Raw genomic sequence first — 23,014 nt, forward strand, 5'->3', positions numbered from 1 at the left:
GGTCACATGACCCAAAGGTTCATAACGAACCATCGTTGTGTTTACCCAATTTTACCCAATACAAAAACAAATACAAATAATTTTCTTTTAACCTTCGCAATGTGGGGGGTCTGAGACAGCCCAACGGTTAAAAGAAAATGCTTCACTTTGTTTTTGTATGCGGTAAAGTTGTCGCAATACGACGGTGGGTCACAATGACTGATGGGTCAGAACGACCCGAAGATAACACAAGGGTTAAATAATGAAAGCATGGATAAACGAATCCATTGCTGTATGCTTTAAATTTCCCAAAAATTATTTACTAGTAACATTATAAGTAGCCTACCTCTCTTCTCGAAGCCGGGTGATGCCAAGCAAGCTACCGACACCGCTGAACAAAGTAGACGACCTCGGTTAGTCGATCAGCCTATGGAGCGTATACTAAATCTTTCGCGGTCGTCATTATAGCCTTGTTTTCATCGGGAGCTCATAATTTAGACTTTTCATTGGAGTGCACTGAGTTCTGTTGGACGTCCAACATGTTAACGGGATCTAAAACCACGTTCAAAGTAAGGCAAATGGTTCCAGATATGAAGGTAGGTTTCCCTTTCCCAATGTTTCACGTAGAATATAAAATTATGAACCTCCTGCTTGGGGTGGAATAATATTAAACTAAACTGTAGTCAACCTAGGCTATGTCGTTTTGGACTTGATGTACACTATGTGTGTTGAATACGGTGGTTACATTGCATAGAACTTAAGTGGAAGGGTTACAATTGAGCTACAATTGTTACATTTTATGGAAAATTTAGAATGGAGACCATATTATCAGAAAAGATGCCTGTCTCAGATGAGCATCAAGTTTTCATTTGGCTATTTCTTTACTATATTGCAATCAGCACTATGAGTTACAGGATCACGATTCACCTCCTGCTTTAAACGAAATATTGTTCAGAGATTGCGTTAATAAGAGATTGATGTTTCTACCCAAACTGATAATTATAGGCTTGCTAAACACGTCTTCGGTTCTGTAGAAACTATTCAGCACCACACATGAGCCTTTAAAAAACACATACCACTAAAGATAATATGACAGTTCCTGAAATAAAAGAGTAGTGGTTTTTGTATCAGATCATTATTTTTATTTAGGTCTTTACTCTATATTTTGGCAATTAAACAGAGTGATGCAACTGTGTTCCGCACCAGGAGGGACATTGCCTTTACAAGTGGTGCTTCTGTCTGTATAATTACACACAAACACACACACTCACTTAAGTCTTTGGCAATCTGCTCATTATTGTAGGCTAAGTGAGTTCTGTGGATTTGTTCTCAACACATTCAACATTCTCTACATGCACTCACCTGACAGTGAGCCATGAAAGAAAAGGTTCCAAAAGGACACCATTTCTAAAAGGTTCCTATGTACAAATGTATGGACAGACAAAGAGCAATACACATACAGTATATATATATATATGTATAATATATGTCCCTGTGTGTATCCCATTCTTCAGGATACCATGGTGCTCTCTTTGTGCTTATTACATCTTCCTCCTTGGTTATTTGGAGCCACCGCAGTCCGCAGGGGGAAACGTTACCAGATGTCTCATAACCCGCCCTCAGGCACAGCCTACAGTACATATAGAGTGGGGGCATGTGCACAACATCTGGCTGTTGCCATGGAGACAGCAGTTGGAGGCGCAGGAGTTTTGAATCTGATTATCTGAACATGAGGGCCTGTCTGGCCAAAATATCACAGCTCCCTCAACCCACTATCCATCTTCAAAGGAATTTGACTCCCATATAGGAAAGGCCAGGTTGGCACACACTAGCTAAATGCGAGAGTGTATGAATCGTCCCGTGTTGAAATGACAATGCAAGAGTTTTTTTTTTGCAAATGCATAATGCATCTGAAATCATTCTCACGGTGATTTCAACTAGATGTTGCTATTGTTGCAGTTTTTTGCAAAATGTTTGCAAATTACAATGATAGCGGAAGCTAGAGCTGCCCTAATTGACAGTAGAATTACAGTTCAGGTAGTTAGTTAGTGTTATACCCCATGGAGGATATAATTCAGTTTGAGTAACGGACTGGTTGCATTCCCTTTTCCCTCTCTATTCCCTTGTGTTTTCATATCGTTCTACTTGCAGCTTGCTCAGAGTATAAGCACAATGCTCCCACAGAAGTGAAAATGTCAAATGGAGGCTCAGACTCAGTGTGGCTCCATTCAGTGTGGCTGGAGATCCAGGACTGATAGTAGAGGGTTAGAAAGGCACACACCCCCACACCCGGTCCCACAGGACCCAGTCCTCAGTTCCTGAGGTGGCCTGAGCTTCCTACAGTCAAACAATGTGTCCTCTGATGACTAGACCAGAATTGTGGTTGTGAAAACGTCTGGATTGGTCTTCCATTTTTTGATTAGTAGCTTGTTTTTTTTGGTCCGTTGTTTTTGAATGTACTTGGTCATGTCTGTGGTCGCAGTAGTTTAACAATGAATGTTTAAGAATAGCTTTTTGACTAGAGTGAGTAATGGTGTCGTGGTGTTGTTACACAGTCTGAGTAAACAGTTACATGCTAAACTGAAAAGCTCTCTCTCTCAAACAAACACACACACACACACACACTTATGCACACACAATAATCAGGAATGAATCATTTACCTTTGATCCCCTGACAGCAATTGTGTCAGCTATTGTGCAGATGTTGTTGTGATGAGACTGTTCACACATAAGAACATCAAAGTTGTGAGATGAAAAGAAAAAAAGAGAATTAGGATGTGAAATATTTATCAGCATTAACTGCAATTCTCTTGTATGGAAGATTATTAGGACCAGTCACTGATTGTAGCAAGTCAAGACTAGACAAAGACTATTGTATGTGAGAAAGGGCTAGCAAGCCAAAGGCAACGCTATACATGTTCCCTCTCCTTTAATTTAAATGATACACTCCATAGTAATAACTTCAGGCTAGAATGTGAAAGGGATTTAAAGTGTCATGTACTCTTGGCAAGGAATTTTACATTCTTCATTGCAGTAATTTACTATGCATGTAGCCCTCTTTGTTGCAATTTTTTGTTGTTTATCGCCATTTTATTCAAGTCTTATACATTTGCTTGGATGGGATATTTGCTTCTTGGTTGTTTTATTTCTACTAGTTTGCCATAGGAAATATAGTACACAGTCACACTGTCCTAACAGCATTAGAAAGGGCCCAATATTAAAGCACAGCCACAGGTCATGGCTAGACAGAAATCTGTTTTGTATTTCAGTCCATCTCTTGAAAAGAAATGTGTTTTAGTAGTCGCTTTAAAGAGGACAAGAAGCCCAGATAATGTCATTGTTTTCATTTTTACTGCCAGGAGCCACAGTTGCATATGGGACTGTTTACGAGTAAACAGACCTATTTGTTTGAGCTGCATTGTTTACAATGCAGCTCAAACAAACGGGCCACAATCTTCCTCAGCAATACACAGGCTCATACTGAAAACAATTCCCCCCATGGTAACTATCCAGTCCCAAATATGGACGCTTTTACGGTATTTCTTGGTTATGCTTATTACAATTCTACAACATAAACGTTTTATCGTATTAGCCCGCCACGTTCGCCCCTGCAAATTCCCCTAACTGTGATTTTGTGTATTTCATATGGAAGTCCAGGTATGTCTTCCAATGACGCACACACTCACACACACTCACACATGCTGACTGCAGACGTCTGGTCACAGTAGCAAGGGGAAGCCATGAGCAATGGAAACTGCAATAGGCCTTGGCTACTGGCCCTGAGGACAAAGTGAAGGAGGGCAGGAGCGAGGGAGAGAGGCGGCACAGAGAAGTAGAAGTAGTGAAAGTGATAAAGTACATGCTGATGCCACACAATTAAACTGAAGTGGAAGAGTGTAAACTCAGCAGAAAGAGACCCAGGAAATGTGGTTCTCTGGTCTCTGGGTGCAAACTGTCCACAGTCTTTTTGGTCATTGTTATCATTGACAGTGACAGCGGGTTTTTCATTCTGACCTGGAAATGTTCTAATTCTCTTTTAGATTCAGATGATGCCTTCTTCAAGTACCTGATATATCAATGATGTTCTATTTTGATGTTATGCCATCTTTCAAAATTTAAATCTGTTCAGTAGATTTTGTGTCAAGTCCTTAAAACTCAAGGACAAGGTTTTGGAAGTCCCAAGTATGTTGCATGCAACAAGGAACTCTTCAGAGAAAAAAAATAACAAAATCAAAATAACCTTGGATGTACCAAAAAAGAACCAGGAATTTAGCTGGAGGGGTTTTAGTTAGAAACAAGGCATTGGTGTTGAACCTTAAGGAAAAAAAGTCAGAAAATGGAAAAGTAAGAGTCTTCAAGCAGACTCCAAGAGGTTTAAGTTTTAGTGTTCCCTTCAATTTAAAATAGACTTGTTTTTAACAAGTATTTTTTGTTGACTCAGGTCTTGGTGCTGAGATTCAGTGAATAACATTTCTGAAACAAAAGCCTTTTCTATGCTGTTTTGGTAGAGCCACAGGACCTTTATCTTTTGTTTTTAAAGGGTGAAAGATTAGTGCAGACCCTGAATTACTCAACTCCAGCAGTTTGATTTGGTTGGTTATAGTTGGCTATAAAATGTTATTTCACTCTATAGAGAGTGAGAAGTGATTTTTGAAAATGCATTTGCCAGATGACTTGAGACAAAAGCTCATATATTTAGACCACAAGATACTGTAGCATTTGGATTCACTACAATTCTCAGCTTTTACAGATTAGTTTTTCTTGGCGCCAGTAGGCTATTGTATGATCAAAAGAGCGATATTAGGCATCATGTCTTCAAATGAAGTTTGAAGTGTAAAAATATATTTTATTGGTTTTGTAGACCTAATTTTTAATATTTTAGTTAATTTAGTTTTGGTTATTAAATGGAAATATTCACAGGAAATATCACTAAACATATTTATGTTACTTTTGTTGCAATAAGATTTTCTTCTATGTTAGCTGATGCAACAGTAACATCAAACAGCATTCTCGTGTTAGCTAATACAGAATTGTTTCATGACTACACACTATAAAACAAGGTTTGGAATGTTTTTACTATACAAACACTCCTTGAGTCAGCAGATTACCAATACTGACCAAACTGGTGTTGAGAAAGTACTTATCGTCAGGCTTTATAGCAAAAGGACACTTACTGACAGGGTGGTCAAAAGGCTGTGAAGTATTCTTAGACAAGAATATTTGACTATATCTGATAAAACCACAAGCTTTTTTCAGTCTTTTGTCCTTGCATACTGTGCAATTTTGTACAGTATGTGCTAGCTGGTTCTAGACTTTGTGGGTTTGTGAGACTGAGTAGTGCAGCTAGTAGAACCGATGATGGTACTATACTCTATCACATTATAGAGAACGCCAAAAGGAAACAAAACATGGAAACTAAAGCAGATGGAACATCTTGTGGTTGATGTCGTCTTTTAGTAAGAGCATGAATGAGAAGCACACATGCTAAATTACCTACCACAGCTGCCAGTTCAATACAATATGTAGGCCTACTCTAACAACATGTTATATTAAAGGTATTCAACTTGTTTTGGAACCAAATTTACTCCATCTGGTAGAATACCACCAGTCATTACTTATTGTAGCGTCCACAGAGAGACTAAGCCTACCTAGCCTTCCTAGCACCAGGGACAGCAGCCAACAGACATGAGTGGCCGACCCGAGGGGAGCCAAGCTCCCCGGAAGACTTGTCTTTTTTTGTTTGAACATTGACTTTCTTTTGTGAATTAAACACACTTGAGCGCTACTGGCCGTTCTCTGTCTCTGAGTCTCCAGTAGTGTAGGCTTCACAGCATGTCTCTCTGTGGTTGCGACGTTATATGTATCATCCATACTGTTGTGTTAAAAAGTGACAGTTTTCCCTCTAGTTTCTGAAGTGATGTCTAGGATGGAAGAAGTGTGTACGATCACAACACCTGCTTTTTCCTCTGCAGGAGAGGATGCTGAGTCAGAGTGGTCTTAATACTCGGGGTCGAGATATGTTTGGTCTACGCTGCCTACCAGGTAAGACACACACACACACTTTTAAATGTTAGAGGTGGTGAGGAGGGTTATCATTTATACTTGGTTGCTTGTATGTCAGAAAATACAATCTTTGTCTGACATGATCCACAGAAATGTGTGTGTGATGAATTGTCCAAGTCAATTCTGCTGTTCCCAAACCACAGTATGTTACTTTGAGAAACAAGGACTCGCAATCTCACTGGCCCCCTCATGGTTGGACTAATTGATCCAGAGTCAGATATTTTTCACACACCATTTGTTCTAAGGTCAGGGCACGTTAACAGTTTGTGGACAGTGACTTTTTGTTGGCTCTGTAATCAATAACTGTACTTTTGGGTTTGAAATTTGATTACTGCTATCATTGGTTACATTGTCAGTGAAAACGAAAAAGCCAGTTTGTGTTGTAACAGTATCTATTTCAACAGCTTTGACCTTAAGACTAAAGAAAACCTATAGTATTCTATCGTCTTAGTTCTCAGGTCAGCCTCAACAGACAAAGCTACAAATCAAGAAAAGCCATTGACAGCTGTTACATGCACACACACCTTAAATGGGAGGACTAGATAGTAAAAGTTCTCCAGATGTGTATGAAAATACCTTTGAGTAAAAGCAACAGTCTGTACAGTCCCATATTACTTTATTAATCCCACAGTAGCAGAGTACACAGGTAAAACAAAAAAAAAGCTAACATCCGTCCGTCCAAATGGTTTTGAATCAAAACGTATCTCTTACTAGTTTTTACATTCAGCTTCCAATAGATAGACGGATGCACTGCCGAAAGAAGCTAGCCTATGCGCTGCTAATCTGTAGCATGTGTGAGAACAGTGTGGCAGTGTGCTGGGGAGTGCAGCGCTGCTGCTGGCCACTGCCGGGCCTAGTCGTAAGCACTGTGTCAGCAGTACGCAGCGCCAGGAGCTTTACACAGGAATGTTGCTGTCCGGGGGCTTGCTGATGCCAAGCTAATCTTTAACATTTCATATCAGCAGCTATTCACAGCGTTCTCCGTGGGACTCGGGTGCGTGTTTGTGTTCGGGAGGGAGTGTTTGGGTGTGAAGGGGAGTGTGTGCCCTTGTCCCTTTCACTTTCCGCTGACTTCCACTGTATACTGTTGACCTGTACCAGTCTAATTAGTGTCTGAAGCTGCTTGTAAAATAGTTCCCAGCCTTACACTGTATCTTGTTGATGAGTACAGCTGGCCCATTGAGTTGTTTTGGTTGTAGTGTCACTGTCAAAAACAGTTTTGCTCTATTTCTCTTCCTCACAAGCTCTCAGTATTTCCCCCACGTCTTTATCTCTCTTTTGTGACTATCTGTCTCTCTTTCTTTCGCTCTCTTTCTTTCTATTTCTCTCTCTCTGTTCCTGTTCTCTTTCTCCATCCAGTTCTCCTGACACATTTGAGCACACACGCACACACACCTGCAGGCTGCATCTCCTAAACACACACCTACAGTCAGAATGCTACCCGTTCCCCGGGCGTATACCGCACCAGATCGGCATCCGCTACATTCTCAGATGACACCCGGACACAGGACAGTCGAAACCAAATCGGGCCCTGGGAGGTGAATGGGTCAGGCTAGCACAAATAGCAAACAGGCGGGTAGATAGATGGATAGATCGTGTACCTTTTGAATGTGAGGGGCCCTATACGGTCGATCTAGAAACAATGCCAAAGGGAGAGGACCCTCCTCGGAGCCAACACACTGTCCCCTTTGTCTTCGCTCTTATGTTTCACCGGATTTGGAGGTTGTCAATCATGCGATAGTGATGGTTAGCCTTGTTGAGTGGTTGACAAGGAAAGAGGAGGTTGAGTTTGTCAATAAAGTTTCCGTTTTGAATATTAAAGTAGTGTCTGATTGTTACTTGCAGTCGGTTTCTTGCATTGATCTTAATTTGAAGAGGGCTGATGTATTGAAGTGCCGTAGAAATGTACATTATTGCCCAGATGATAGTCATTGGCTGAGTGCACCCGGCACTGTGTGTGTTCCGAGTTCATGAGTCGATCAAACTTAACCCCCAATGGTTAGCTAACAGCCAGAAGCATCAATTCTTCATGCACACTGGATTGAAATGAAGACCATTTGGAGAAAAATCAATTTAAAGATAATTTAGGGAGATGGTTCATATCAAATGGTTTGTATCTCAGGGTGTTTTATCGTCCTATTCCAAACAGAAACTACAGCGACGCTTCACATTAAGGATATACTAACTACCATGAAACTACATATAAATACCTATAGTAGAAACATTGTAGGTACAAAGGAATAGATATATGTATTTAAATTGTATATGTAAGCGGATAGTTTCTCACAAAAGTGTGAGAAGGCACAGTATGGGGGAGGGGTGGTCGGGGCAGTTGAAGGTTGTTACCAAAACAAAATCAATGTTATCATCCACTTAACCCTGGAAAGCCCAACCTCCCCCATACCAATTTTCACTTGTGCAATAACCGCTTAGCTGTAATAAATGGGAAGTACAATGTTGTTACTATATGTATTGCTCTGTGGTTATAGGGTAGCTAATGTAACCTTAATGTAAAGTGTTCCCTGTCCAGTGAGTGAGCCGGTTTGTTTTGTGAATGTGTGGTATCGTAGTTCCATTCAGTTGTGCGATTGTCAGTCAGTATGGTATTCTGTGTTTGTGTATGTCAAAGAGTGAAATTGGCTTTTGAAACTGAGTTTGTATGCCTGTCAAGGGGGAAAGGGGGGAGGGTTCAAAGGTCAAAGTTCAGAAAAGATAGCGTAAAACTGTTTAAAACCACATAACGACCGGTCTAGTTCAGTAAACACCTTCAGTGGGAGAGGCACTTCCCATGCTGTATTAACTACCTGCAGACTCTAAGGAACTCTCTCAATGAACGCAAAGAACTCCAGAAACGTAGTTGACTTCCTGTCCCTTGCCTCACATCTGTAGACCATGATGTCTTAGGAATGTTTTCAGCCCTGTTGCACCCCGGGGAGGCATAAAATGGAGCAGCGATTCATACTGAGACCAATTGTCCTCAGAGAAATGAGCACTCCTCAAAAACAAGGACTTATTTGTGCCAACTTTAACGTCTTTAGAGCTACGAGGTATGGTTTAAATCTCACGATAAGACCAGTGCATGAGGAACTTGCAGAGAGCTAAGGTTCTTTGATCCAATACTTTGAGAAGGAACTTAGTGTAAACATACAATATTTCTGAGGAACTCTTTGAAGATTTCTTTGTAGCTTTTCCAAAGCTTAATTGGCTTTTTCTTTCTAAAGCGTAGGAACAGTATTGGTGTGTTAGTTGCTGTGAGAGAACCAAGAATTTAGTTTCTATGTTCAGAAAAACATGCTGTTAATCAGGGTATACATTTTTCTTTATGCAAGGGTTGATAACAAATATTTTGATTATATGTACTTTGTAAGACACTGCAGCATTTCTGGTTTACTTTGTTATTTTGAGTAGGAAAAATGTCAGTCCCTCACAAAACCTTCATTGGTTCTTAAAGTGCGAATCAAAACACTCCTCTCACCACGTTGGCCAAGCCCTTCCCTTTTTAGAGACAAAGCGGTCATTTTTCCCCTAACTCTACCCTTGACTATGTTGCCATGGCAACACACATCTAGCCGGCAATTGCTTTGTTGCAGTAGAGCCTTTGTGTGTGTGTGTGTGTGTGTGTGTGTGTGTGTGTGTGTGTGTGTGTGTGTGTGTTCGTATGAAAGTGTGAATGTTTATAGGGGAAAATGGTTGTTTTTAAAAGCATGTTAAGGAATTTTTAATTGTGTAGCTTATTCCCACACTCAAAGAAAACAGATGTTCTTTATCTGACCTAAACAAAGAAAACAATAGTAATTATAAAGGCATCTTATTTTAAAATATAAATGTATGACTAATGCCTTATGGAATAGCAAGGATAATCTTTTAAAATATATTTTCAATCTGTGTTCTTTTTATAGTAAGTCAAAATCCTCAATGTATTACAGGTGTGTGGAAAGGCCTTCAGATGCTGGAACGCCTCTCCTCCTCCTGTCTAAATTCCAATAAAATTCCATGCTGTGTTAACACACATTGTAACACACCATGCAAACAGTAAATTCCATACTGAACCTATGAACCGTTGCGTTTGATGGATCCATTTACACACACACTGTAAACAGTAAACTTCCCACGGAACCGTTGAACCTTCTCTGTGTGTGTGTCCCAGGAGAGTGTGTCCTCCAGCGGGCAGTGCTGGTGAGGAAGAAGCTAACGCCCAGGGAAGGGGGTGGCTGGTTGGCAGGCACGCTCTTTTGTACCCACTTTAGGGTGGCGTTTGTACCCCAGGATGGTCCCAAACCTGACGTGAGTGGCTTTACTGACACATTTTTGTAAGGTTCTATGTGTGCTTGTGTACATGTATAACGTCCTGGTGTGTGTGTGTGTGTGTGTGCTTTCGAGTACACAAATCATTTTACAGTACCTAAAAACTTTGACCTACTTTTACTAGGACAACGCAGACCCAGTGCTTCTGGGAGATCACGATGTGGCTTTGGCCTCCATAGATAAAGTTGTAGCTGGTAAGATACTCTTAGGCCTCTTCGATTTTCTGAACTGTTCGTAGCAGATTGCTGTTCGATCCCATTAACCGCGTGAGTGTGTCCTCGTCTGCAGTGGGCCCATCCAGAACCAAACTTGTGACTCCAAACTCCTCACTAAAGTTCACACCGGAAGAGCTGGTGTTGTATTGTAGGGACCTTCGAGTCCTCTGCTTCCTGTTCGACCGCCTTACCCCCGACACACAGGCTATAGAGGTGCGTGCGCCGTTTAGTCTGTTTACAAGTTGATCTCTGCGTGTATGTGTGTGTTTTGTGTATGCTGAGGTTATGATTTGGGGTTCATATAACACATAGCTGGCAATTAGCATGAAATTACAGAGATCCAGCTGATATGTCTGGTGATCTGAGTCTGGGTCATTGGTATGAGACAGGGTCTCCATTCTGAAAGCTGATGCACTTACTCAGGCTGAGAAGCTGTATGACTTGTTTGGCTGCTCCTCAGATAACCTACACCATTGCCAAGACCTACCAGCCTACAAAGCCAGGGACAGTCCTCTCCTTCCAGAATGCTGCCCTGGGGAGTGTTGGTGAGTCCCTCTTCCGCACGTGCCAACACACTTTTTAGCTTTCTAACTTGAACTGATTAGCTGCGCAATAATCTGAGTGGACGAAAATGTAAACAGTTCTGAGAAATGTCACGAGTATGGTGTAGACGTCCTCACAAGCCACCAACACACACATTACGCATGTGCGTAGGACATTTTGTGATTCAAAAATCCATGGGACCAAAAACATTTGAGGTGTGCTGGCTGGCTTTGATAAAGATCTCAAGATATCCGACCTGACTTCTCTTCTCTTCAAAATAGGAAAACATACTCAGACTGAGTCATAATGGAAGCTTAACGACCCCCTTGCATCAAAAAGTGCAACCAGATGTTTGAAAGTTTTATTTTAAGGGTTTATAATATCCAGCCCCGAGTATAATTGGGTATTGTGACATTTAGTAATAACAACTACAGTACATTCATTAACTTAAAGTTGTAGACACTTCAACCCCACCCTTTGAAATGCCACTACGGTACCCTTTTAACCATTTCCTCTCCTATAAAAAACATATACAGTTTCACATAGTTAATCGTTTACAGAAACTTGATACATCTGTACTATACTGTATACACTGCCATACTGACAATACAGTATGTTAGGCCAACCAGGACACAGATGCCAGTCAGCCAGATGAATAATGTAAAGCCAGCTGAAACATGTCACCAGTCCACCCCTGCTGAACCTTGTCAAAGGTTCAGATGTGGTCAGTGTGCAGTCAGCGCCATAGGCATCGCTCTGCTGACTGTACAACCACGAACGCTCAATCTTTTGATCTGTTGTGAGATTTACTGTCAGGGCAAGTACAGGATGACACCTTGGTAACATTTTATCTTAAATGCTCATGTATTATTGTAACCTCATTGTAATACCTGTAGTGACAACATTAATTACACACCAACAGTAATTACCTAGTTATTATGGTTTGGCGGTAGAAGGGTGTTTCACAAGTAAACATATAGGGGAAAGGAGGCGTTTTAGATTTTTTTTTATTATTATTTTTTTATTATTATTGTCAAATAATATAAGGCACTGAAGTCTTATCCAGTTCCCCTTCTTTTTGTGTTTTTGTTTCCCATGCTAGATCTTAATTCATCAACTTGCTATTTTCTTCTATTTGGACTTACACTTTTTTAAAGATGCCCACACATGTGTCTCCTCCTCTAGAGATGAAGCAGTTTCTAAGCAACCGCAGGCGCGACGCCTCCATGAACTGGTTTGAGTGTTCGTCTGACTGGGAGCGGGAGCTGGAGAGAACTGGGGCCTGTGGCTGGAGGGTCAGCTCCGTCAACGACCGCTTTGAGATGTCCACCAGGTATAGAGACAACCACATTCGAGACTCTTTACTTTGTTTGTCATGGTGTTGTCTTCAAAACACACAAATCCTTAGGTGTAGTTATGATGAATAAACCATCTACCAAGCAGTAAATGTTTTTCTCAAGGACCTTCCAATGCTGAATTAGCAAGCCTAGGTCATTAGACAGATTTAACTCACTGACAATCTTTTCTCAATTTTCCCTTCAGTCTGCCAAGGTTTAACATAGTGCCTCAGAAGGTTCTAGACACTGAGCTAAAGAAGACCTTTGCACACTTCAACGAGGGACGCATACCTGTGAGTTCCATCAATATCCCCCAAAATTCAACCATCCACTTTCAACAAATCACATGCTTCAATAAATGGTCTTAAGTGCTCATTTATATCTCCAAACAAGTGTTAAAAAATTATATTCGGTCGTGAATGTGGACTGTGGGCATACTGTGTTTCAGCGCTGGTGTTGGCGCCACCCTCGGGGAAGCGACCTGCTACGGATGGCCAGCTTCCAGAACAACATCTATCACGAGAAGGATGATATCAGGTCCTGTCGTTTGTACCTCTTCAGTTGCAATCAGAGACTGTTCAAGCATTGCTAAATTGTTGTCCTGTCTGTGACAAAAAAAAAGTTAGATGTTTGAACACTATTCCCTTTGTCTCCTCCGTGCAGGAACCTGGAGTTGATCCTGTTCGGAGGACAGTCTCTGTGTGTGGTGGTGGAGCTGGGTGAAGAGATGCCTTCACCTGCAGACATCCAGCTGTCTCACACTCGCTTGCGTGCCCTGTGTCTGGGAGGTCAGTGGCACGCTTGAAATCTGCCCACACATATTTCACATTATGAAAATAGCATTATTAAAATCTTTCAAATGGGTTTTCTCCAGCTTGCCACAATGTGTGAGGCAAGCTAAAACAAGTCTCCCTCCAGTGTTTAACTCATCCTGTCAAGTCCATAAAAATCATTTGTCTTCATGCCACCAGTTAAACATTAGACTAAAGGGTTGAGTAAAAAAACAAAAACAATAGCTGAACTGTTCTCTGTCCAGCCTTGTGCTTTGTCCTTATCTGTTCATAAAATCCCGGTGCATTAGCAGCGGCCTTAATCCTGAGGGTTAGGTGACAGGCAGTGTTTATGGACGACGTAAACAGGTGTTCTTCTAATTACATGTATTTTCAATTACAATGCTACTGACACAGAGACAAGAGAGAGGCTGTATGTGAACCTTTAACAGCTTTACACTCTTAACGCAGACAGGAATCTGTGATTAGGTTGTAGTAAGACAGGTCAAAATGTGAATGACTTATTACAACATACAAAAGTAATCATTAAGAAATGTTCCCTTATGACTCCATCGCACACTTTCTAAAAAATCTGAAATCAGAATGTTTGAATTAAGGATGTGGAATGTGGTTTTGGGGTGAAAGGGGGATGTTTTGAACGACTCTTCTCCCATACTTTGACAGTTCAAAACAAGCGTTGACAGATGGTTTTATTGTGGTTGTGTGTAGCTTCACACAGCACATTCCATAGCTGGTTAATCCCCTTTGTAGAACAAAGGCCACAGTCGGTCCCACTGCTGTCCGTCAAATTTACAAGTAAGTAAGTAAGTAAGACTTTATTTATATAGCACATTTCATACAAGAATTGTAGCTCAAGGTGCTTTACATACAATCAATAAAAACAATAATACAAGTGATAAACAATTCAAACAAAAATAAAAATCCCAATAAGATCTCTGTTCAAGAGAGAAAACAACTTTAAAAAGTAGGAAAACCCTTTTGAGATAAAATTACTTAAATGCTTCGGTAAAAAGGTAGGTTTTAAGCTGTCTTTTAAAAATGTCTAGAGTGTTTGCTTCCCTAATATTTATGGGTAATTTGTTCCATAGTTTTGGGGCGTAATTGACAAAGGCCGAATCACCAATCTTCTTATGACTGCTTCTGGTGACCTCTAATAGGCCTGCATTTGATGATCGCAGTGTTCTAGCTGGTGTGTAGTTTATAAAGGAGTTAGCAATGTAGCTAGGTCCTTGTCCGTGTAGAGCTTTGTATGTGAGGAAAAGGACCTTAAAGTCAATTCTGAAGGCAACAGGGAGCCAGTGTAAAGTAGCTAGGACAGGACTAATGTGTTCTCTCCTTTTAGTTTTGGTTAATAATCTAGCTGCAGAATTTTGAATGAGCTGTAGTCTTTCAGTGGTTTTCTTGGGAAGACCAGTGAAAAGTGTGTTACAGTAGTCCAGCCGGCTGGATATAAAAGCATGAATTAACTTCTCTGCATCATTTTGGTTTATGAATGGTCGTACCTTTGCTATATTCCTCAGGTGAAAGAAAGCTGTTTTGGTCACTTTATTAATGTGAGAGTTGAAATTCAAATCTGAGTCCAGGATTACACCGAGACTCGTCACCTCTGGTTTAAGACAGGGGGTTAAGCCTCCAAGATTCTTAATAAGCATCTCTCTTTTGGATTTGGGGCCACATAGTAGGACTTCGGTTTTGTCTTCATTTAATTTAAGAAAGTTATCATTCATCCATTTGTTTATTGCCAACAGGCAGTTGGTAATGGAATTGATGGCCGTTGCATCGTTGGGTTCAGTGGATATATATAGTTGTGCGTCATCCGCATAGCTATGGAAATCTATGTTATGTTCTCTGATTATGTCGCCGAGTGGTAACATATAAAGAGAAAAAAGTAATGGACCTAAGCAGCTTCCTTGAGCAACCCTGTAGCAGTTCTCATGTTTCTTGGACCTATGGTCACCTAAACTAACATAAAACTTCCTTCCTGTGATATATGATTTCAGCCAGTTCAATCCACTATCCGTGAACCCAATAAGCTTTTCCAGTCTATTGATTAGGATGTCGTGATCAATTTTATCAAATGCTGCACTGAGATCTAACAGGATAAGGATAGAGACTTTATTTGCATCAGAGTTTAGTCTGAGGTCGCTAATTATTTTGGTGAGAGCAGTTTCAGTACTGTGATATTTCCTGAAACCTGACTTCGAGACTTCCAGGATGTTATTTTCTTCAAGAAAATAATTTAATTGGACTAAAACTATCTTTTCCAGTACTTTACTAATAAATGGAAGGTTTGATATTGGTCTGTAATTTGCAAGTAGACTGTTATCCAATTTGGGTTTCTTTAATAGGGGCTTTACAACAGCTGTTTTGAAGGCATCTGGGAAGACGCCAGTTCTAAGGGATGTGTTTATAATCTCTAGCACCGGACCTGAGACACTATCAAACACTCGCTTAAAGAATGTTGTGGGTATAGGATCAATATCTGAGGTTGTGGAGTTAGATTCGCTGACAATTTTGGAAAGTTCACTAAGTGTGATACAGGTAAATGTGCTCATGGTTATGTTGCAGAATCTACTGATGTCAGTTCCGACCCCACTATTAATAATACTCGCTCTGATCAAAGTTATTTTGTTCTTGAAGAACAAAGCAAGCTCTTCACATTTAACTGCTGAGGATGGAGGTGGGGCAGGGACAGTGTTTAGCAGCTGGTCAATGGTGGAGAAAAGAACTCTGGAATTTCTGGCATTTTCTGTAATAATGTTGGAGAAATATTCTCTCCTTGCTAGACGGATGGTTTTGTTATAGGTGGTTAGTGTATCTTTGTAGATATCTAGTGACACATAGTGATAATAGTTCAGAGAAATCTTGTATGAATATTGGCGAGTGCTTGGGTGGCCGATATATAATAACAAAAAGTATTGATTCGGTTTTGAGCTCTATAGCAAGATATCCATATGATGTGAATTCACCTAGCTCAGTGATTTTGAACAACAGTTTAGAGGAGAAAATAGCTGCGACTCCTCCACCTTTTTTTGATGTCCTTGAAACTTGGTGAAAGCTGTAATCAGGCGGACACGCTTCTATCAAAGTTGCTGTTGCCGTGTCATTGTTTAGCCAGGTTTCTGTTAGACAGATGCAGTCTAAGTTGTTTTCTTTGACCAGATCATTAACTAGAAATGTTTTGTTATTTAGTGATCTAACATTTAGAAGGGCCAGTTTCATCTGTGGGGTATTAACAGATAAAACAGGGGTAGATAAATCTGTTGGAAGAATATGGATAGTTCTGTGACTTCTAACACTAGTTTCAGGTTTGTAACCATGCATTTTACCATGCCATTTTCTGTTTGTGATGATGACCGGTATGTCCAATGAAATAGCATGGTGGCTGTCCTAGCGTAGCTTTTCTTTGGGAAAGTCTCTGTCACTGAGCTGTTCCATCACAAGGGAATTCATCCGGGGGGTGCAGATCTGTGCAGGGCCCATGTCCTTGCAGGACAAGACAGTCCTCTTCCTGGCTCCCACTCTCTCACACACATACAAACAGGAAGAACACAGAACACACACCATCCATTGTCATACCCAACATCACATCATCACCACAGCAAAAGTAGGAGAATACACTATATGTTTTACAACTCCCCAAATCCCCTATTACAATTGTAAAGATACATTAATCTTATTTTCAGGAAGGTTAATATTTTTACATTTCAAGACAGTATACTTTGAAGCGAGCAGGTAGAACTGCATTTCTACAGAAAATGGCTGTCTAATTGAGCTGTCTCTTTTTTTTTTGTGGTGCTTCTTCAGACATCTCCACATCTGTGTCTGTGCCTGATGACAAATGGCTGTCTACCCTGGAGAGCACTCATTGGCTGGACTACACCAGGTAACTGTGGCTGATTGATTGGTCTGGAGTCTGGCCAATCATCCATAGTGAATGCCACAAGCCTCCATTGATTTGATTGATGTTGAATGTCGCTCCGCCTGTAGTCTGAATATAATTATTCAGACTGAATATAATTATTCAGACTACCTTGATGTCCGATCTCTTACAGATTAATCTGTGTCTATGACACCTGCATATTATTCACTTCATAGTAATCTTAATACATGTACATGAATATTAAGAAATGGTAAAAGAAATACATAACTGTACCATTGATGCAGTTAAAGGCTTAAACATGTAGACACTGAATGCAGTTCTAGTGTATTCGGTGTTTAGGAAGAACAGGAGTAATATAACCCATTAATGGTGTTAACATAAACTCTATTGTCATTCTCTCTTTCTCCATCTCTGTCCCTCCCCTCTTCCTCTCCTCCCAGGTGCTGTCTGAGGAAAGCAGCCGAGGTGGCCTGCCTGCTCCGAGGCGGTCACCTGACCGTGGTGCTGCAAGGTAGGTGTCACGTGATGTGTCGGGGGCCATCTCAGATTATTCAACCCATTCATTATTCACATCCTTCTCCTCATTAAAAGCGTATTAGGGCTTACCCTGAAGGAGTCTCATACCAGTGCTCTCCTATACACCTACAGCACTTTCTAGGACACTGTTACAACCGCTTGCATTGTTGTGGTTGTGTGATGCTGATGTAGTACATGAGGGGGGGGGGGGTTCAAGCAGTTGTGGCTTACTGTACTGAAATGATGGAAAACACCTTCGCTAATTCAGATTATGTCTGGAATGCTGGTTGCTTGTCCTTCGTGAGCTATTGTTGTTCCAAACACGGCAACAATGTGTGGTTGCATTTGTTTGCCAAAAAAAACGACTTTCTCCCAAGCATAAGATGTCCTTAGGAAAGAACAATGTTGCCTACGTAGTGTAAGAATTACTAATCTTCTTTTTAAATTATGACTTCAGTTGTTTAGTATTTGCTGTCAACAATTTAGTGAGCATATGTCTGTCTACATACTTAAACAAAGGAAGATGTTTGAGACGTATTTATTGCGTTACTGAAATGATGAAATGACAGCTGGTAGCTACTTCCCTTTGATATTGTTATTGCAGTTGAAGGCCTTTTCAGTCAGGCCCAGCCTGGTCCTGCCTTTTCCTTCTTGTTGTACATGTTGGACTTGGATAGTATACATATTTTATCATACACTTGGGTGTATTCCTAAGAATGAATAATAACAATAGCAATTAAAATGTATTCATTAAGCAGGCGCCTTTCTCCAAAGCAATACACAGGATAGATTTTTTTTATTTCATTTGATCACCCATAAAAACTGCATTCTACAGACTCGCATACTGGCTTTAAGCAGCAATAGCAACTCCATGCTGTGTATGGTAAACACACATCCAAACCCCATGCTGCCGCCACATGTGAATTGACTGCTGACGGTCTGTTTTCTATGCTGTTGTTGTCTGTGTACAGAGGCGGAGGACCGGGACATGAACTGTGTGGTGTCCAGCCTGGTGCAGGTGATGTGCGACCCCCACAGCAGGACCAGGGCAGGCTTCCAGGGCCTGGTGCAGAAGGAGTGGGTCATGGCCGGACATCGTTTTTACAGCCGCATCAACTACAACCGGGACAGCGACAAGGAAGAGGTTGCTGAAAAAAGTCCATGTTTTCAATGGCTGTTATTTGAATGAATAAACATTTTTGGAATTCTAATTCTCTTTCCGCCCTTCACCAGGCTCCAGTTTTCCTGCTATTTTTGGACTGTGTGTGGCAGCTGTGGTCTCAGTACCCCTCCCGCTTCCAGCTGACCAGTGACTTCTTGCTGGCCCTCCACGACAGCGTCCACCTGCCCCTCTTTAGCAGCTTCCTGGCCAACTGCCAGAGGGAGAGGTGCAAACGCACCCAGGTAGTCTAGCGAGTCCCTGCAAATCTGTTCGTCACAAAACTGAGTTTTATACATTCACGTATTTTGGGGTGTGATGGGAAATTTGAAGACCTGGAATTTCGTACAGACCAGTAAAGATTTTTCAGTAGTACAAGTCTCAAACCTATGAATCAAAAATTCCCAAATAATTCCCTTCTCTTTTTTAAATTGTATTTCTCCACTCCGCCTTCAAAGAACCTATCCCAGAGTTACACCCTCGTCAATGGCTGGAGAGACGTGCTTCCCCAAGGCTCTTCCCAGGAGACCTCAGACCCCCCTCTGCCCCCCGTGTGGGACTGGGGCCTTCAGTACAGCAGCCAAAGGCGGGCACGCTTCACCCAGCCTGTGTCCCCACCCGCACCGCCCCCGCCCATACTGAATGGCAACCTTAACACCAACCCAGATGCACACAGGGTAGGGATGGAATAGAACGATTTAGAATGCATCCTGATTCTCAGAAATCCAAGCTACTTGACCCTTAGTCCCTGGTTCACACTATTGCGCATTAGTCATCGTATGTCTCATATCCGTTTTGGAAATGAGCCTTAGCAGCTCTTAAGATAGAAGTTGTATGGATTGCCTTAACAGAAATGTCTATAAGGTGAGGTTTTTCAAACTCTCAAAAGTATAACCTTCCGGCATATACGGCTTTTAAAACTTGAGCAAGTCATAGACTTTTTTCCCCTACACAATTGGCTTGCTTAAAATCTCACTGAACGTGTGCACCTTGAATTACTGCACCCCCTTCTGGTAGACACTCAGTACCGCAATGTGTTAATAATAGACAAAACACGAGCATGCTGCCTCAAACACTGCCATGCCAAAGTGGTGCCAAGTCACTGATACATTCTTTCGCTCTCTCCCTCCGGTCCTACACCCTCTCTCCCCCTCTCATTCTTTCTCCCTCCCCATTTCTCCCTCAGCTCGGTGACACCATCCCAGGCTCTGTGTTCCAGCTCTCCAGAGGCTCCTTCTCCTGTCCTGCCAACCTGCTTCCCTGGCGTAGTGGAGGCGGCTCAGGTGTTTACCGGAAGAGCCACCGAAGAGCCCCCTCCTCTGAGAACCTGCCTGGCCTGGAGAGGCTGCTGAAGGCTTGGGCCCTCACAGAGCTCCCCCACAGTCTCCCCAGCACCATCACCACCGGGCCCCTGGACCCATTTGAGCCCCTGCTGCCTCTGCTCCTCGGACCCTGTGTTGGGGTGTGGAGAGACTGCTACCTCCGAGGGGCACTTCATGCACAGGTCCATTTTCTCTCTATGTTGTTGGGTTCCAAACATTTCAATAGAGAAGAAGTGTGTGCTGTTGGATGGGCCTTGTCTTTCTGCAGTGTTCTGAATAATAGCTTCAAGGCCTGTTGAAATAAAAATAGATAGCTATTGTGTTTTCTAGCACTGATTATAAAGCAGGCTCTTATGAAACCAATGATTGGCAGTTTATTCATGTTTATCATGCTTAAAAAGCTTTGTGTCCCACAAAGCCTTGAAGTCTTGTTACCATGGTGATCTTGGTGTTTTTGTTATTTTGGTGAGAACCGAGTTCAATGGTAGCTGAAAGACAGAATAGAACAATAATGTGTTTCATAAAAAAAAAATGATTACATGCATGTTTCCTTGCTAGACTTGAAACTATACTAACTGAAGTAATTGATTAATTTGTGGATGGATGAATTCACTCAAATCCCACCCTGCTGTGTAATTCCCAGGCATTCTCCCACCCTATCTCCTCCAACACACATCACCCTGTAGAGCAGCTGGCCTGGGAGGTACAGAACCTCCAAGACAAGCTAACATTAGCCTCCACCGCCGGGGAGAACCAACCTCATAAGAGACCAGAGCCCCGAAGGACAGATACCAACCTCAACCAGAACACCAACAACGGCACATTCCTTTTTCCAGCCTCAAGACCGCCGGGCCCAGCCACGACCAGACCAGTGCCCCCAACTTCCAACCACCAGACCAGGGGGCCTCCTCTCTCCACGGCCCCACAGTTGAGGCCTGGTCACAGGGAGAGCAGCCACAAGCACACCTTCCTCTTTGGTCAACCCTCAGACGCTCGCCCAGACCAACGCTACTTTCCTGCACCTAATAATGCCAAGTTTCCCAAGAGCAATGGATCTTCACTTGGTTCTTGAGCTCCCCTCATCTGTTAGCACCTACAGTCCTATCCCAGTCTCACGCATTTCTATTGGCTGTGAACTGTTATTAGCTCGTTCACAGGAACACCCTGAAACTCACGACCCCCTTCCCTCGACACTGAAGATGTGATTTCTCTGCCTGTCACAGCATAGTGAAGTGACTGTTAGGTGAAGAAGAACAGGGTGTCTGTTTTAGGCAGGGAGGATGACAGCAGTTGTAAGGCAGTGTTTAGCTCAAAGCACAAGACAACATTTTCCAGTTTTTGTTCCCTGTTGGCCACTGAATAATGTAGTTACTATTTTCATGAGAAATGTTTTGAAATGCAAGCTACAACCCAAAATAAAGCCACAGAAAGTACAAACAGAAACCATAATAATTTGTTTAAAAGCCATGTGAATTAGCTTTTGATCAAAAATCCAGATTTTTGACCAGATGGCTTAATAATGTTTTGTTTTAGCATCAAAGGATACATTGACACATATGTCCAATACCAGTTCAACCCATAACAGTGTTACAAAAAAGCTGATGGCCAAATGCTAAGAAGAGACATTGGTGTCACCCACAAACATTTTTAACTTGGCATTGTGTCCAGCAAATCTGATCTAGAATTTGGGGCATGAAAGCTATTTTGGTACTGCTCTCATATCCTTCTACTTGCATGTCTGCTAGAGGCCTAAATTCAGTTCTAACTGTTACAATGTATTAGCCGGTGTGTGTGTGTGGCACTATGTACACAATGACTGAGTTGGTATCCATGACTGATGAGGTGTGATCACGACTTACATTTCTAGATGTTCTATGTGGCATCTTTATTGAGTATTATGCAGAAAGTATTATTGACCTGTTTTGTTTATATGACTTTTGACAGTGTAATAATAAGGAAGAAAAAATATTTAAAAATTGTTTGGACCAGGATATCTTTTTGTAAATCATGCTTGTATGATGGTTGATACTTATACTTACAGTATTTTTCATTTGGTACTGTTAGGAAACCGATTATCAGTAAGGGAATAATTATTGTCTTAAACTTTAAGAAAATAACATGTAATATACTTTCATCTTTTGTTCTGACCGCTAGTTTTATAATGCAAATACCATTTCGGTGTGTAATATTACAAACAGGAATCGGTACGAAGTCTTTTAGTCCAGGGAATATTGTATTTTGCATTATATCATTACTACGCAGCAAATACATTGGCATCCCATAAGGTTGTGAAAATGCATCTTCATTTTAACACAGCTCATACATTTTTCTTATGCATGTACTTTTTTTGTACATGATAGCAGTGATTTTGCCTTGTTCTTCCATGGAAAAAACACAAGCTTGCAACACCTTTACAAGTAGTGAGCTACAAGAATACTTAGTTTATGATTCCAAAACTTTAGGTAAAACCTTCCTAGTTCAAGCATCCAATTACCACTTGTAGTCCAACGGTCTACATTATTGCAATACTTTAGAATGTATTAAATGTTCATTTGCCAGTTGTACATATTTTTTGTATCTGCATGCTTTTGTCTATAATATCTTTATGAATAAATTGTATGATTTATTCTCAAGTCTCCAAACCCATCTTTATATTTGGTAAAAATAAACTTAGTTTCCATTTAAGAGAAGCACCCTTACTGTCCATCTTTATTTTTTCTGCAAAATAAATATTTACATTAAGATTTAACAGCACTTTACACATAACATGGGAGTGTACAATATATCTTCTATCCGATAAAATCCATAATCTCCATGTACACGCACATGAAGAAACATCAAAATAAGTTTTTTTTTCTTTGTTTACTTTCACAACAAATGAATAGTTTTAAACGGTCTGAC

General features: G+C 41.2%; 1 protein-coding gene across 1 annotated transcript; it reads left to right on the forward strand.

Moving 5' to 3' along the window:
* The first annotated feature begins 239 nt into the window (after positions 1–239).
* On the forward strand, positions 240–22,739 carry mtmr11 (myotubularin related protein 11). The gene is made up of 17 exons (XM_062465432.1): positions 240–575; positions 5,952–6,021; positions 10,190–10,326; positions 10,472–10,541; positions 10,636–10,775; positions 11,023–11,107; positions 12,291–12,438; positions 12,648–12,735; positions 12,891–12,979; positions 13,106–13,230; positions 17,041–17,119; positions 17,557–17,627; positions 18,604–18,776; positions 18,866–19,036; positions 19,250–19,468; positions 19,978–20,295; positions 20,757–22,739. The coding sequence occupies exons 1-17, from the start codon at positions 519–521 to the stop codon at positions 21,183–21,185; spliced, it is 2,469 nt and encodes an 822-aa protein (XP_062321416.1). The 5' UTR covers positions 240–518; the 3' UTR covers positions 21,186–22,739.
* Positions 22,740–23,014: the final 275 nt, after the last annotated feature.

Source organism: Osmerus eperlanus, chromosome 7 (genome assembly GCF_963692335.1).
Source record: "Osmerus eperlanus chromosome 7, fOsmEpe2.1, whole genome shotgun sequence".
Taxonomy (NCBI): domain Eukaryota; kingdom Metazoa; phylum Chordata; class Actinopteri; order Osmeriformes; family Osmeridae; genus Osmerus; species Osmerus eperlanus.

Bases quoted from the DNA above. Each gene is read 5' to 3' on its own strand.
- mtmr11 (XM_062465432.1), top strand. From the start codon at position 519: ATGTTAACGGGATCTAAAACCACGTTCAAAGTAAGGCAAATGGTTCCA. The intron at 11,108-12,290 runs GTGAGTCCCTCT...CTCCTCCTCTAG, and splicing joins TGCTGCCCTGGGGAGTGTTG to AGATGAAGCAGTTTCTAAGC. The intron at 17,120-17,556 runs GTAACTGTGGCT...CTCTCCTCCCAG, and splicing joins CATTGGCTGGACTACACCAG to GTGCTGTCTGAGGAAAGCAG.